The sequence below is a fragment of the Dromaius novaehollandiae genome, chromosome 1 (assembly GCF_036370855.1).
Source record: "Dromaius novaehollandiae isolate bDroNov1 chromosome 1, bDroNov1.hap1, whole genome shotgun sequence".
Taxonomy (NCBI): Eukaryota; Metazoa; Chordata; class Aves; order Casuariiformes; family Dromaiidae; genus Dromaius; species Dromaius novaehollandiae.
In genome coordinates, this window is record NC_088098.1 from 216187904 (window position 1) to 216204162 (window position 16259).

Genomic DNA, 16259 nt, shown 5'->3' on the forward strand with positions numbered 1-16259 from the left:
TAGTGAACTAAACACTCAGCAGACTGCCACTTCAAATACATAAATTTTTCACCAAATCCTTCAGTATCATACTACAAAGCACATTATCCTAATCTCCCAACCTACAAGTGTTTCTCCCATTTAACATGGGGATGTTTACAAAAGGCTCCCTATGCTTTTTAGGTCCACAAACCACCTATACACTTCAAACAACTGATTTAACACATCCGTCTATAAAAATTTTAAGGCATACTTTCCCCCTCAAATCTTGTTAACTTGTAAGTCTGGATCCACTTAAAAAAACAAAAAACAAACAAAAAAAACAAAAAACCCACTTTCTCGATGACAAAAAGGGGATTTAAAATGCTTTTGAAATTAAACACTCATCTGTTTGCAGTTTGACCAAAAATATTTTCAAGGAGAGCTGAAAGCCTCTCATTGCGTTCAGAAGCATGGTATGACACTGAGACTGTCATGAAATCCTAGTTTGACCCATTTTCACAGAAAGAGAAACTAATGCAAGAGGGATATTAAGTTTCTATTCATGTGACAGACTCCCATAACCACTTGCGTATAACCTTCAACCTCATTCCTGCAAAGTCTATTTATAAGCTAGACCATGACAACAGAGCCTGAGATGGGATGCCCAGATACATCACAGGAAAGCTACATATTAGTACATACATGGAAGATAAAATTTTTAAAAAGAAGCTTAATTGCAGCACAGTATGGTCTTAATTGGTTAGAAATGAATATTAAGAATGTCAACAAGAAGATTAAGCTTCAGTTAAAAAAATCACATGGACCTTATACGTTATTTCAAGTCTAATCTTAAAGCTGTGTACTCTTGCTGGCCTTGAAGAGCAACTTCTTTACTTAAGAAATGGTTTTGAACATGCACTGGACACCCTAAAGTGATTCACTGGTTTTATGTAATCTCTCATTTGATTAATTTCAGTGGCATTCATGCAAGTCAAACATCTATCATCCTCAGAGCCCTCCCCCCCCCCCCCTTTTTTAAATTACAACCTAAGAATAGCCCACACAGCATGTAACAAAGAGGGTCAACTTTCTCCAGATGCTATTAGGATTACAAACTAATTGTGTGACTGGTTTAAGTGGTACATTACAATGAAGTAATCCTCAAGCAATGTCAAATGAGTTTCTCCTCTTTTACCATATTGAATGAGGTATGGAGAAAACCTCTAGTGTCACAACCTATGCCCACATATTAGAGACCAGAGCCAAGTCCTTATCTCCATGGTTTGAGACTTCTTTGCACCCTTCAAAGTCTGGAATTTTTCCCGAAGCCTGAAGTCTCACTCCTTACAAACCAGTTGTAAGACTAATGTTAAATTTAGGGTTGCGAGACCACAACACTCATCAAATCTCAACATGCAGCACGTAATGGATGTATACTTAAACCTCCAACTTAGCCTTCCTCTTCTCTGCTCTTCTGTCCCACTGTCCTTTCTGTCTAGCTGACAGCCAGGGAACAAAGCTCCAATTATGCAGACAAATTTCTCATCCGTGTTCCTTAGTATGAAGTCATGAGGAGAGAGGGGCTTGGATCCTGAAAAGCCGCTTCCACTTTGCCCACTACATTGTCCTTGACATTATATTTCATTATTCAGATTTCCTCAGCACTCTACAGAGGCAGCATTCAGAGCTAATTAACCTCTCCTTCTGACCAAAGATAATTAGCTTTAGCCAAGAGACCATGAGCTATGAAGGCAAATTCGAAAGAACTCAAATAGGCTCTAAAATTCTTCATTAAAGGCTTGTGGCTGTTCTGGGACAAAGAAGAAGCAATATTTCAAAGGAAATTTCAAACCTCTGTTAAGTATCACCTCCTATATACTTTGTATCATTTTAACTTAGGATGTTAGAATAAACAATACACTAAAAAGCCAAAACGCTGCCTTGTAGTTCAACTATCACTGGCACAGCCAAATCTCACCATTCTGCCAATCCTCACTGCTTATTCACACGGCTGCATCACACCCCTCATTTGTGCCACCACAAACACTTGTGCAGCTGCTCAGTGAGCCACACTGGGGAACCCATCTGCACAAAAACCAACCACCTCCTTTTTTGCTGGGTTAGTTTCCCCAGATCAGTTCCTCAATATGGTTCACAGCACAGCTATATAAACAGCTGTGCTAATGAAAGAGAGGCAGCAGCACAGCAACAGGCAGCCAGAAACAGCCAGGATTGCTTAAATGAAACTGCCAGATTAAAATATGTGCTGAGCTACAGCCTTGCACTTCTACAGGCAAAGTGCAAAGCAGTTCACAGTGAGGAAACAGTACATCTCAAACCTCAAAAGCAATTCTTCATATAAAAGTCACCTATTGCACCTGACATTGAATAGTGAGAGCTCTGTGTATAATAGCTGCAAATAATCCTGAGCTCTTTCATTTCATTCTTCATCCAGTGGAAGTGGGAAAAATTAGTCACTTTAGTTAGAGATTAATTTTGTTATCTGTTCTTTTTTCTTTATATTACAGTATCAAAAAACATCCATCACAAGGAGGGATCTCTCACAGATAAAGTGTTCTGCAACAGGAACAGCTGTTCTAAAAAACCCAGTTTAAAATCAAAATACAATGAGTGCTAAAAAATGTGATAAAAGCTTTGGCAGCCTCAGCCACGTGACTTAGAACAGGCCAGCTATATCCACAAGCTGATAGCGTAGGATCTGCATTCTTAAAGAGATAAGCAAAACATGCAGATGAGTACAGATAATTCTCACGATCTCCTCTGACAGTCGACAGTTTATCAGCAGCACCGCAGCGAAGATCTCAGACACTACATTAGACATCTTAATAAGATGCCTTATTGTGAAAAAAAGTTACATTTTGGCAGAGCATTGATTTAGATGAACTGTGATATGCAAAAATGATAACACTAAAAAGGGTATTTAACTTTCCCAAGAGCTCTGAATATAGTACACACGGCCTGAATGATGGTGCATTGGGATCGCGGATCAGCAGTAGAGCAGGTTGAACAGCTAGTTCTAGGGGCTGTGTAACACAAGTTATTTTGACCACCACAACTGTCCTAATCCACTGCACTTCCCAAGAAAGCAAACTGAGCAGCAAAATTACAAGGCAGACCTTGTGATCATTTAATTTAACTACAAGCCTAAGTTGTAGCCGAGTAGAAGCAACTACTACATAGCAACTCCACATCAACTCCACATCAGCCTACAAGAAGGAAACTAGTGCTTCCTCCTACTTTTAAAGTGACTGCACACCAGCAGGAAGAACAAAAGAAAAAACATTCTTAAAATAAATCTTGAGCTTACATCTACAAATATTTACAATTTGTCACAGAGGTAAAGATATTGCAGGCTATAAACATGCTTCTGTTACAGAGGCTGACTGTGAAAGCTGTAGGATATATCAGAAGAGGTAATCCTACCATTAGATTTTGCCATTCACGTCTACAGAGCCACAGAATTGGCTTCCCGGGATTCAAAATCCTGTGTCTAGACAGAACTGCTAAGACTTTCTATGCACAGTAAGGATCAGATTCTCTCAAAAGTCAGGGAGTTTTTTTATTTTAAAAAAGCACTCAGTTTTCATCATTCTGAAGAACTATTATCAGTTGTTTAATGTATCTAGTGTTCCCATTCAATGACTTTCTGGGAATCTTTCCAGATTTACCACAGGCCATAAACAAGTCAGGCTGCTACAGAATAAAGTATTTTGATGAAGATTCTTGTTAATACTTTGCATTTTCATCAGATGATCCCAAAACTCTTCAGAGTCTACCAAGTGTTCTGAGATTTAGAGGACTGAAACTGCCCAGTCCCTTCACACTTTAGTCCCCCGAACGCCAAGACACTATAAGCTTTCAGCACCTCCACCTCTGGGCAACTTCTTGTGTCACCATAAGCATTTGTGCAGTCCTGTGCTGAGGGTCGGAGAATTTATCCAAGTGAAAACAGGGAAATGAAAGTCAGTTTTAAATCAGCTTAAGTTTCTCTAATTCAGTTCATCGCAGGCCTGCACAAACGCTTCTGCCCACCAAAAAAGCACAGAAGCGTGGAAGGAGGAGGACTGGTTTTTAACACTGCAGCCCCATGACAGCTTAAACTGATCAGACACCACTCTTTTTCCCTCTGGGGAGGTGGGTCTGGGAAACTAAAGTGACCAAGCTATTCACTTTGTTTTGCTGTATTAGTTATAGCAATCTAGTACCCTGCATGAAATCACTGTGGAGACTGGAGAGTGGAGTTAAGGAATAATTTATCAGAAGATGGAAGGAGGTGAGGACATGAAGGAGGGCCCTGTTGTAGTATAAGCTCTGAACTGGTCTCATGGTACCACAGAGAGAACAGTGACTACCTATAACCGCCTAAAGTATTCATGGAATTTCATAATTATTTGTTCAAGGTCACAATGTGTAACAAAAACAAGAATGGAAAGTTCTGACTCCTGTTCCATCTTAACCACTTTGTTATTCTCTATAAGAATCTGATGACCCAGAGGAAAAAAATTTTTATATAAATGTTAAGTATATCCAAGTTGGCTGAGAACACAGTTAAACATTTTTCTATCTGCACTACTGATCTACCACACTACTAGCTCAGACTCCAAGCATGAATTGGGAAGCTCAGGCCATTAATAAAGGCAACAGGTAAGCCAATCTTTATCACATGGAGGTTGCCATTTTATTAACATCTGAGATGGTCTGCTGGCTGTCTTCCGGGAAGAGAGGGAGGTCTTGCTTCTCTTTTTACCTCACTTCTCCCTCCTGTGCCCTCTCTCCTAGTCACATGGTTTGCACTCTCTAGCACTGGCTCTTTCAGCAAGACTATTCAAGATAAAAAAAAATCTGCTCACCTGGCAGAAACATTGGCACTTGGATGTGTTAGATCAACTTGGAAAGGTATCTAAGAAGCATCTACGCTAAAGCAAGGCAGGCAGTGAGACCCCATTGCCAAGGGCAGGCAGGGAGAAGCAGCACCTCCTTTCGGCAGCAGAAAACCACTAAACTGTCTTGAGCTACTTTCAGGTTGCAGTCCAGTTGTGTAGAGAGAAGGATGGCAAAGACTGACTCAAGTTTTAGGTTAAGGTCAGTAATGCTTCATCTTATCAGAACTTGCAGCAGTTTTCCTACAGTGTTTGACCACTGGAATACCTGGTTCACATTCTGAAAACCTGCTAAATATTTACAGTAACTAAACTAACAACCCAGTTAGAACTGAAGCTCCAGTTTGTAAGAAAAAAATCCCGAAAGGTTAAAAGGCAAAGCTACAAAAATATTATGATAGAAGACTTACAGGTTGCATGTACTACTAACTGCCTCAGTTAAAGGCCTGTGTACCCTGCAAATATTAGTTCCTTCCACCAAATGCCATTCAAGATACTAGCTATCGTATAGCCCTCTCGTTGAAAGAATGGTTAGAGCTGTTGCGGGCCTAGCACACGCGCAAGTTTCAGAACTGCTATTGGAATAGTCTCCTAATTTTCATAAAACTTAATGAAGTTGAAATCATCTTCCAGAATGAAGATTCATTGTAATTGGTAGGGCAGAAATTTTACTTTGATTAAAAAAAAAAAAAAAAGATCAGTGGCCAGATTGGAAAAAGGCTTCTCTCCTCCCAGTACTTGGTGATGCTATCAAATTATTCCTAGTAACATCCCATATAACCTGTACAAAATGCAAGATATAACAGTTCAAGAGAGCCTCTCCAACTCAAAAAAGGGCCAGCATGGGACGGACAGACACAAACACCCCCTATAGTTTTCATTTACATTTCACATTTTTGTATGAAGCTTAAATGTAAGGGCTAAACCAGTGTAGCAAGGCTGGGAAGCCTTCCTATACAAGCAAAGTATGAATTTACAGAAGTGACTTGAAAGGCCCAGATTTGCCAAAAGCCGCTCACCGCTTCAGGTTCTCACAGCTGCCTGATCACCCGAAGAGCGATCAGTTTTCCTCCAAACAGACATATTGTACTAGACTTTAAACACTGTCTACAATTCCAGTATCAATTCTCCTTACTTAACCATTAATATAGTGTCCTACCTACCAGGACAAAGTTTAACATAAGCATCAGTGAGTAGTTATCATCCTTCAGCTGCCATCTCAGATTTTCAGACCATCTCCCTCCTCCTGATTGTTTTCAATATCCCATAAATCTTTTTAAACTTAAGATCAGCTCCGACCTCTATACAAGCTAGTACATATTCTGGTTTTATACAGCTTTCACTGTAATTTCACAAATAAATTTTGTGACTGAAAGCTTCCTTGCTTGCTTTATGACCCACAGTGCCTCTGGAAGAAATTGAGCAAAATCCTTCCAGCTGTTTTAGCACTAAAGCAGGGTGCAGAGATTAGTTAGCAACACAAATATGTTATTACAGCACCTGTAGTTGTTTCAAACTTCACTGAAATAAGCTTGCAAGAAGGTCAGCTATTTGTGTCTCTGACTACTAGCCATAATTAAGTCACTGAAAACACAGGGTTCTGCATACCTTGTAGTTTATAACAGTTTGAATTTTTTTTATTAAACTATAGCTTTCATGATTTTCAAGTTCATCAAAACATCAACTGTATTTAGACAAAATGAGCATAATTTATTATCACAGCATGGCTCTACACCTCAGTATTACAGATTCCTCAGATTTTCACTATGCTTTCTTCACCTGCTTTCACATATCTGTACCACTCTGAGTACTGAGTAGCAATCATGTGTCTCAAGTTCTTGAAAGTCAAGTGTGAGACAAAAGAAATCACATTTAATGCAATTTTAGATAAATTTTCAACTGCCTTAGTTTCCAGACTGACACACTCAGTGTCAAAAAGGAAACTTCACAGAAGCTTTGGGTCTAGTTTGCTGCTGTACACAAGGCCTTTAATAGCAAAGGAAAATACAGGGGGAAGTTTAGATACTAATCAGATGTGTTTTACTTCAAGCATCTGTTTACAGTACTTACAGAAAGACAAAAAAGTGCTCATACACTGATTTACACACCTGCTAGGAAGATTTATTTAGAAGTTTTGTGATGAAACATTAGTTTTCCACAGTTCAGCTTTTGGTATATGTCAGAGTCAAGAGAACCACACACTGAAATGAGATCAGACCTACTTCAGGAGTAAAGCAGAAGCATTTGATGTGCAGTTTTGTAGGACATACCATAAAGAACTTTGGGATTCAGCATGCACCTGAAGACAGCAAGGCCCTCAAAGCTACAGAACCATCATTAGGTCAATAAGCACCTTGTGCACCTCTTTATAAATTGTACTTCCTTTGTATCCAGACTTCCTCACATCAGGTGATGGGATTCAAGAGCAGTTCAGTAACTTATTTCCATTTTACATGCATTAGCTAAATTAACATTTAACTACTTTCTGGCAACAGTCTTTAAGAAGTGATGCCAGTAATGAATCATATTCAAGGCCAATAACAGCTACAAAGATTTACTGTAGGAATTTTATTGCTTTTTCCTGTAAAAATGCAACATGCACACACACACACACACACACACACACACTTTCTCCTCTTACATTCCTAAAGATTTGATGTAAGGAATGAGACATACCGAATCTGCACAGTGCGATTTAATCCAGACTAAATGACCGTAAGAAAAGTCAAACGACTTTCATCAGCATGGGCCAACTGCTTGAGATTTTCATGAACGCCTAGTTGTGGATGTTTGTTTACAATTACATTTCAGTTACACCACTGATAAGAAATAGGATCCATTTCTTAAATCAAGGTGCTTCCTTTCCTTTACACTTATGAGCACCTGAAAGCTTTTGGAAGTTTGACCAAATTCAGCTTAGACAAAAAAAACCTATGAAGTTTTCACTTGAACATATTAAGACTAGATAAAGGTTTCCAATCCATCCATATTCTGACACATTTACTCCCATTTCTGTACTGCAGTGAAATCCAACAAGGAAAGGACTGCCAGCACACTGAAGAAGTTGTCCAAAAGAAAGTCTTCCATAATTCATATAGAGAGAAAACAGAAGAGGAAGAATAAGGAACATCTCTGTATTTGACATGGCCCATTTAGAAGCAGCTAGAGAATATTTATGCTTGGAACGTGAAAGAGCCCTTTATTAGCTCAAACTGGAGTTGAAGAAACAGTGTGTGAAGTCAGTGCTATGTTTTGTCTAACAAAATAAATCTATGGCACAACATACTCCTCTAACACTAATGAAAACTGTAACACTAGTATCAAAACAAATAAAACAGCTCTGTATGTAATGGCTACATATTACTCTTGCGCAGTAGCTTAGTCTGTCCTCCCTTGCACCCTCTCTTACTAGCTGGTCCACTAAAATCTTTCCTCATTAAATAGATAATTTTATACTACAGAGCAACTCAGAATTCAAATTCTACCTCAGAGCAATGATCTAAATAGCTAAGAACTGTTCATCAGGGGCAAGAAATCTTAATAAATCATAATCACAAGCAGCAAAATTAGAACACTTCCTTAGAGCTTTAAAAAAAAAAAAAAAAAGAAAATCAACGAGACAACCAAGGACAAAACCGATATTCAATGTAAACCCAGTGTTTACATTTTTCTTTTCACTGCCATAATCTGCATCCTCATCGTTCCTTCCAAACTTAATTTGTGCTCATCACTGCAAAAAGACTGAAATTCTAACAACAAAAATGAGGCAGGGACAGGTACAGAAGACATACGCATTCAATCTTAGGCTATAAACACGAGAAAGCTGGTTAAGTACAACAAAACAAGGCTCAAAGCATATGATTCACTTGAATGTAATGCAAGTAGGAAGGATTCAAAAGTGAAAACACAAGACTATGTAGAGACTTAGGCAAATCAAGTTCTTTGTCTATTCTATCAACAGCTGTGTTTAGTTATGGTCACTAACACTCAAAGAGTGACAGACCCAGCAAGCTGGCAAATACAATAGAACTCTGAAGAATAAAACCTGTCAGCACACCCTAAAAAATTGCTGTAAACAAATTAAAACCTACAAGCACTGACCATTAGCCAGACAAAGCCCATCTTGCAAGGTATTTATGTAAGATACAAATAAGAAACTAGATATACAGTATTTCTACCTTTAATGGAGACCTTTAAGAAGCCAGAAATAATGCCTTTCTCCATTGAAGAAAGCTTTCCTCTTAGTTTGTCTAGATTTACTCACCTGCAAATGAACAAACAAAAGCATAACTGTTTCTCTGATGCAACAAGGGAAGCATGCCATGGGTTAGAAGAGAGACATGGGTGCAAGTCCCACCTCATTAGTAACACACTGAAAAGTTTCTTAAACCTCTTTATGTCACCTTGGGCAATAGAACATTAGTTATACATATTAGCAGTATTGGGCACGTCAATTAAGCAGTGGAAAACAAGATGATGTTTGGAAGGAAAACCCAGAAAGTAAACAGGGCCTTATGGAATCAAGCATCAATGAAATCAAAGCAAAGACACTTTGGACCTTAAGGAATCACTTGATTTGAAATATACACCATGATACACAAACAGAAAGCGTATGCTGATTAATAACCTGAGGGACATTCATCTTGATCATTTGACCGGACAACAAGCCAAGGGTAGACTTGTAAGCCTCTCTTCATAGACAGCACGAGTCTTTCGCTACCAAGTATGAAGACATTACCACCATCCAACTGAGGATATTTCCTGACTCTCATATATCCTCGACAAAAGCATCGAAAAATGAATTGCTACAATTTTCTGACAAAACAGTCTCTATATAATACTTTTACAGATCATTCAGTTTGCAAAACATGCTTGCATTCCTTAGATAGAAAGGAAAATGACTGCGGGGGGTGGGGGAAATCGCGCCCCAGATTAGAGCTGACATTCTGGGCTACCATTAGAGTTTTACAGTAACTTTAACAACTGTATCTCCTCCTAACTGTCATTCATCTGTATTAAATGCTAGATACTGATACAGCTGCAGAAACTGCTGTTATGCAATCACTGCATTGACAGTGAATTTTCTTCCTTATTGTTTCACCTAAGCAGTGTTTCCCTCTCAGCTCAGTATTTAAGGACTACGCACGTCAAAGAGAAGTGAAAGCATTATTCAAATATGACACTTTCTGCTATTCCCCTAACACATTCAGTAGGAAAGAGGAAGTAAAATATTTAAGAGTCAGTTTATTTTCATGTTATTCCACTTCGGTCACTTTGGTTATGTCAAGCAGCGAAATACACACCTATTTGGTATTGGATTTTCAGCAATTGAAAGTAACAATCCAATTTATGGCTTGATTTAGTAGAGGAATCCAGAAGTGCTTTTATTTGTAGAAAGCAAAAGAAAAGCATCTTTTGCTTTAAAATTCATTCGCTCATGATTTCCATTCCTTCACATCCTGCGTTCAAACAGCAAATTTCTGAGGTAGGTATATTAAATCTGAGAGATTTCTTGTACACGAAATTTTACAGAACAAACAATCTTTAATACTACAGTCATTGAGAAGACATTCAGATCTTAATCATCATCTTTCAACTTCCTTAAAGGAGGACTACAGAATAAGATTACAGGACCAGAAAGGACCTTTGCAGTAGTTGAACCAAAGTTTGTGGAAGGTAAACATTACAATGTGGTTTCATGTTCAAAGTAGATTTTTGGGGACTTTCTTCCCACCAGTTCAGGGTCTCCTCCAGAACTTCCTTTGGCTGACAGAAGTTTTTCAATTCCTAAGTAATATTTTCATGTTCAGTATTCAAAATCAAGGACCCTACCCTGCCAAACAGGTTTAGGACAGGGATAACCAATTGCTTTCAAGTGGTGGTGGGAAGGCAGCAAACATATCCTGGCCACATGCTAGTTTTACCTGGTTACTAGAAATGCCCACATCCATATCATGAAACCGGCCTGAAACCGGCCTGTATCTGGTCCGACAAGTCTATATCGGTAGTGAGTACAAACGAATCTGATGCTGTGCACTTTGCTGCAGTTCAGAGTGCAAGGAAGCCTCAGATGGCTCGTTATGGAACCAGTTCAGGACCCTTGCGCTCACTCATCCTATCCTATGGTAGCTAAACCATTTTCAGTGTTAAGCTAGTATAGATGCCACAGGAGCTGTATTTGCAAAGCATTGCTTGAGGCTAATGAATTCCACCAAACTCCACCTTGTTCTGCACACTAGCCCCCTTATGAAACCCAGGCTGAAAGCAAATGGAGACTAGAAAATATTCTTGGGAAAACGTTTGCTCTGTCCTTATGCTCTTTAAACACCTGCTTCTGACCTTTGCAGCTAAGAACTCACCACTGCTCCTCCCTGCAGACTTGTAGTAACTGACAAAATGCCTGTATGAGCTGAAAGATACTGGGTTATGTGGACTTTGGTCTAACACTGCTCATGGCCATGCATAACGATACACGCTGCACAACTCCCCTTGTTAATAGCAAGTCCATATTCACCAGAGCTTATCTCCTACCTCCCCCACCCCAACCCTTCTATGCAGTATGCACTAAGTGTTTAACTAATACATCTTACAAACCCACCCGTGACATCACTACAGAGGACATGCTGACATCTGATTGACTGACACAGAGTTGAAAATAAACCCTAGATATTTAAAATACTAGGGGATACACTGGGAGCTGTGTGCAGAGCTAGCTCTTTTCTATCAGAGGTTTTTTCTCCCCCATTACTCAGGCTATCTTCAGAGAGCAGAAAGTTGCATACACCAGGATATCAATAATACAGCTCTAGAAGCCAAACTGTTTCCTGGGTGAAAAGCAGGTATTCTTAGGGATAGAAGTGTTCTGTAGTCCTATTTTAGGATAATGCCTTATGCACGGTCTAAACATCATATATTGTCTTCCCCTATAACTTGGAAGTAACAGTTATAGATAATTTTCAGAAGAAGGGTCTTTGCTGCTGATCATTGATCAGGCCAGTGGAACACAGGAACATGAGCAGATCTAACTTCTTAGCTTATAACTAGCAAACACAGATGGCAGAGATTCAAATGGCTGACAAGCTTTCCTCCTACTGTTGGTGCACAGTTGAATCGCTTGGGAATGAGCTATTGAAATACCACTTTACAACCATCCAACTAAGTCTCAGAGTGCTAAGCTGTTATACATATGACTTAGCATTCACTTACTATACTGGAATTCACATCGGGTTCTGCTTGCTTTTCTTCTGTAAAATATGACATTACAGTAGCAGAGGACATTTCTATCATTTTCTAGAATAGTTTTAGCCCTTACTTCTGAGGGAACATTTCCCAATGCACCCAAAAAAAGCTCCAACTATATCTATAGCTTATTCATGTCCTGGTTAACAACCTAGACAAGAGGTATGCTTCAGACTCTGGACATCTACCTGACTGGAGGCCCCAAACCACAGGCTGATGGCATAAAAGCAGACAGCTGTTCTTTCACTCCCTCTCAGTATACCACTGCTAGATGTTGTGGCATATAACTGCTGCCACCATCATCACTGGTCACCAGCCTTTCAAGATGGACAATAACTAGTAACTCAGATATTCAGGCTGCATTTGCTATGTAAACAACTTGCCCTCTCTTGTGCAAGAGAACAGTTGGTCAGACAAAAGCATCCCACAGACCAGATCCTACCCACGAGCAATTGTCAATCCACGCTGTCCTTTCTTGGAACTTGTTAAAAAAAAAGAAAAGTATGTTTCTTCTTCCTTACAGCTCCCTAATCACTCCCGATAAACTGCACACCAGCACAGCTGTTCATGCACAACAGCACATGCAATTCAAGTCCAAGCTTGCAGGTCTTCAAATGCTATCTCACAGTTCATTAAAAGCTTCTCTCCTCAATGTTGAAATTGATAGTAAAAGCTTATCAATTTCAGCAGGAGAAAAAATAAGTTTTAAGTACTGGAGGCATTGGTGCTGGAATCCATAAAGAGGGGTTTCTTATCTCTAGACAACTACATATGACACCTATTTTGAACAGTAATTAGCATGGTAACATTCAACAGATCACTTGACTGCAGTGTGACTGGCTCTTAATGCATTTTTTGTTCAAACCTTTCCAGCTAGAATGTAAGAGCCTGAAAGATTCCCCACCACCACCCTTCATTTCAGTTGCTTATAATGACAGGATGGAAAAGTTTGTTTTAAGCTTTTACATATCAATAAGATAAGTTATCATGACACTCTTAGCTTTCATTGCTTACCGCAACTAACAAGAGATAATACTAAAGAATCTCTGCCTTTAAAATCAGTTGTTCCAGGAGACATTTTCAGTTCTGTTAGACCCATTCTTCCAGCAAAAGAAAATGACATTCTGCCACAATTACTTAGGGACATAAACGAAGATTAACCAGATGCATTTCTTTACAAATATATCCTTAACTCCCCCACTTAAAGTGTAAGATGCATCCACAAAAGGCATTCTTAAGCCTGGTCATCCTGCCACCAGCAGACAAGTTAAGGAATAGGTTACTCAAAGACTAACACAAGTGTGGTCATACTGGCAGAAGATTTAGGAAGAGAGGCAATGGGCACAAACTGAAACATGGGAAATTCTACTTGAACATAATAAAACACTTTCACTGTGAGGGTGGTTGAACACTGGAACAGGTTGCCCAAAGAGGTTGTGGAGTCTCCAACCTTGGAGATGCTCAAAACTCGACTGGACAAGGTCCTAAGCAATCTGCTGTAGCTGATCCTGCTTGAGCAGGGAACAGATGATCTCCAGAAGTCCCCTCTGATCCCAACTATTTTATGATTCTGGCATGGCTTTTCACTCTTGCAACTATCTCACTAACGGGTGCTTTGTTTTCTATTCATTGAATTTCACTGGCACAATTAAATTTGGACTAAACCCAAGTTATACCTTCAGGACTTCAGTCATTAAAAGCACTCACCTTAAATTCACATATGAGAATCTGTTCTTTTGAGAGATTTATAACCATGACTCAGACCATCACTACACTCATCTTTACAGTCAAAAAAATGCAGCACTGGGTGTTCTAAAGGAAATTGCCTACTAAAACAAATCATTGAGCCGAGTTCTGTGCTAGCAGGTAGAAAACAATTACCTTGCATGATGTAGCACCACACTCGGATCAACCAGATTTTTGCATTACACAAGCAGCCTATAAACGAGAATGACTTTTCCATTTTATTTCTCATTTCCATAAGAAAGAATATGAAAAGCTGAGAAAGATAAGATCTAGGAGTATAATCAAGATTGCACTCCTACATTAAAATAAAAGTCAATGTGCCAAGGAGCTCAGACTCCTAAGCTTTAATGTTTTTACTGATACTATCCACAGTTTTTGAGGAAACACAGACATTTGCAGGGTGACAGTCCCTTGAAGGTGAGATTTTCGCAATTCAGTAAGATACTTAAAGCTCAGGTACTACAGCAAAATATGATGATTTGTTATCAACATATCAGACTGTAGTTTCAGAGCTTCTTGATTTAATTGCAAACACTGACATAGCAGATACCTCAGCACATGGTCCTCACACTTGTGGAGCACACAGCAAAAACAATACCTCAGACTATCATGGGCTTACACTTGCTACAATTAACATTCCTGCAGCAATCACGCAAGCATCCTACATAACTCTAAATATTTACTTGCCTAGAATATCCTGTAACTGATGATTCAGTTTCTGCTCTTATAAATTCCTACAAAAGTTTCTGCTCCTGCAAAAAAGGTTGCGTTTTGGTCCCCCTTTCACAAATGAAATATAATGAATAATAACAAAAAACTTATTTGCAGCATTCACTTGCTTCTTGCACAAGCTTTGGAGAGACTAAAATCAAAAAGCTTAGTAGGGTGAAGGCCATACTTTATCTCCTGAACAATCCACACCTCTGCAGAGATCATCCAATCCAGTACTTATGTTTATGTTCATTAGCATAGAATTGGCTCACATTTTAGAATGAGCACTTGCTCTGAAATTCGGATCAATACTTCCACTGTTCTCATGGCTAGGAGACATCTCCATTCCCCCTTTTGCCCCTAAGTAACTGGCTAGTAAGACTAGCTTATACAAGGACCAGTTGTCTCTTCACTCCAAGCTGACACCTATTGATTTTTCCATGACAGCCCTTCATTCTCACACCTGGAAGCAAGTAGCAAAGTAAATCAGAGCACTTGTCTACTTCATAACAACATCAACTGCACCAAGGCAATGAACCAAAACTTCCAGTGCAGACTCATATCTTATGGTATATCAGAAGAAAAGCATGTCTTTCCTAAGTAATTATTCTCCACCACCACACTTTAAGTTGATTAAAACTGTGCAATAAACAGCATTGCATTCAAGAGGGGAAAGGGCATAGACTTAGTTAGAAACAGATTGCTAAACTTTTTAACGCAGAGCCTAGACTACCTCACTTAGCCTTGTTTGTAATGCTCTCCAAAATTAAAACACTCATGTAAGCAGGAGAGTTGCCCAGCGAACCAGAAGCCAAACATCAGCAAACAGGAAAAACAAAGTTATCCAAAGGAAGGATGTGATGGGGAGGGAACATTTCGCTACCTTTTAGAATACACCGCAGGTTTTATCCAAATTCATCCCCCCACCCCAATAACAGATACAGCAGAGGAGCAGGGCCCCCAGCTGCTCCAGCCTCCTCAGAGTTACCCAAGCTTAAAGCCAGCTTATCCACAGGAGGAAAAGACACCGCAACTCCCAGACTGAATTTACACACGGTAACTCCAGGGCATGGCAACAGCTGCTCTGGGAGAGGAAAGCCTTCCCTGGGGGAAACTGTCCCGACTCTCCTGTGCAGGGAGAGGGGATGCAGTCCGCTGCCCCATGCAAAGGGGGCCTCACCCCCCCCCCCTCTTCTCCCCCGGCCCAAGAGAAGGGCGCTCAAACCGCACAGTGTCCCTCCTGCACGGCCTCAGGGACCCTTCCCTCACCTCGGCCACCCCCACACCTCGGCCAGCCCCCCGGCCGCCCCCTCACGCCGCCCCACGTCCCGGCGAGCCCCCCTCCGCCGTCCCCACACCCCCGCGAGCCCCCGCGGCCGCCTCAGCCGCCCCCACAGGCCGGGGCCGCCCCAGGGCCGCCCGGCGCCCGCCGTACCTGCTGCGAGGGCAGCTCCACATGCAAGGCCCGGGTGGCGGAGCCCGGAGGCAAGGCGGCGGGGCCGGCGGCCGAGCTCATCCTCGCGGCAGGGCACCGGCCGGGCAGCGGCTGCAGCCGCTGCGCATGAGCCCCCCCGTCCCGCCGGGCAGCCAGGGGTTAATGGCGGCGGCGGCACCGACCCGAGGCCGCTCGCTACGGAGCCATATTACCGCAGTGCTGGGAGGCGGGGGCGAGCGCGCACGGGCGGGGGAGGTGCTGCCCTC

General features: G+C 40.8%; 1 protein-coding gene across 3 annotated transcripts in view; it reads right to left on the reverse strand.

Annotated features, from left to right (window-relative positions):
- The window catches only part of UVRAG (UV radiation resistance associated), a 97501-nt gene extending 81242 nt beyond the window's left edge, over window positions 1–16259 (reverse strand). For 2 of the 3 annotated variants that reach the window (XR_003258858.2, XM_026097940.2), the window contains exon 1: window positions 15994–16259. Coding sequence is in view for 1 of the 3 variants with exons in the window: in XM_026097940.2 (XP_025953725.1) it covers window positions 15994–16074 (81 nt within the window). In the remaining 2 variants the exon portion in view is untranslated. Of the gene's footprint in view, window positions 1–9040; window positions 9061–15993 lie in introns of those variants that run through there. The other variant, XM_064505225.1, reaches the window with a different exon arrangement.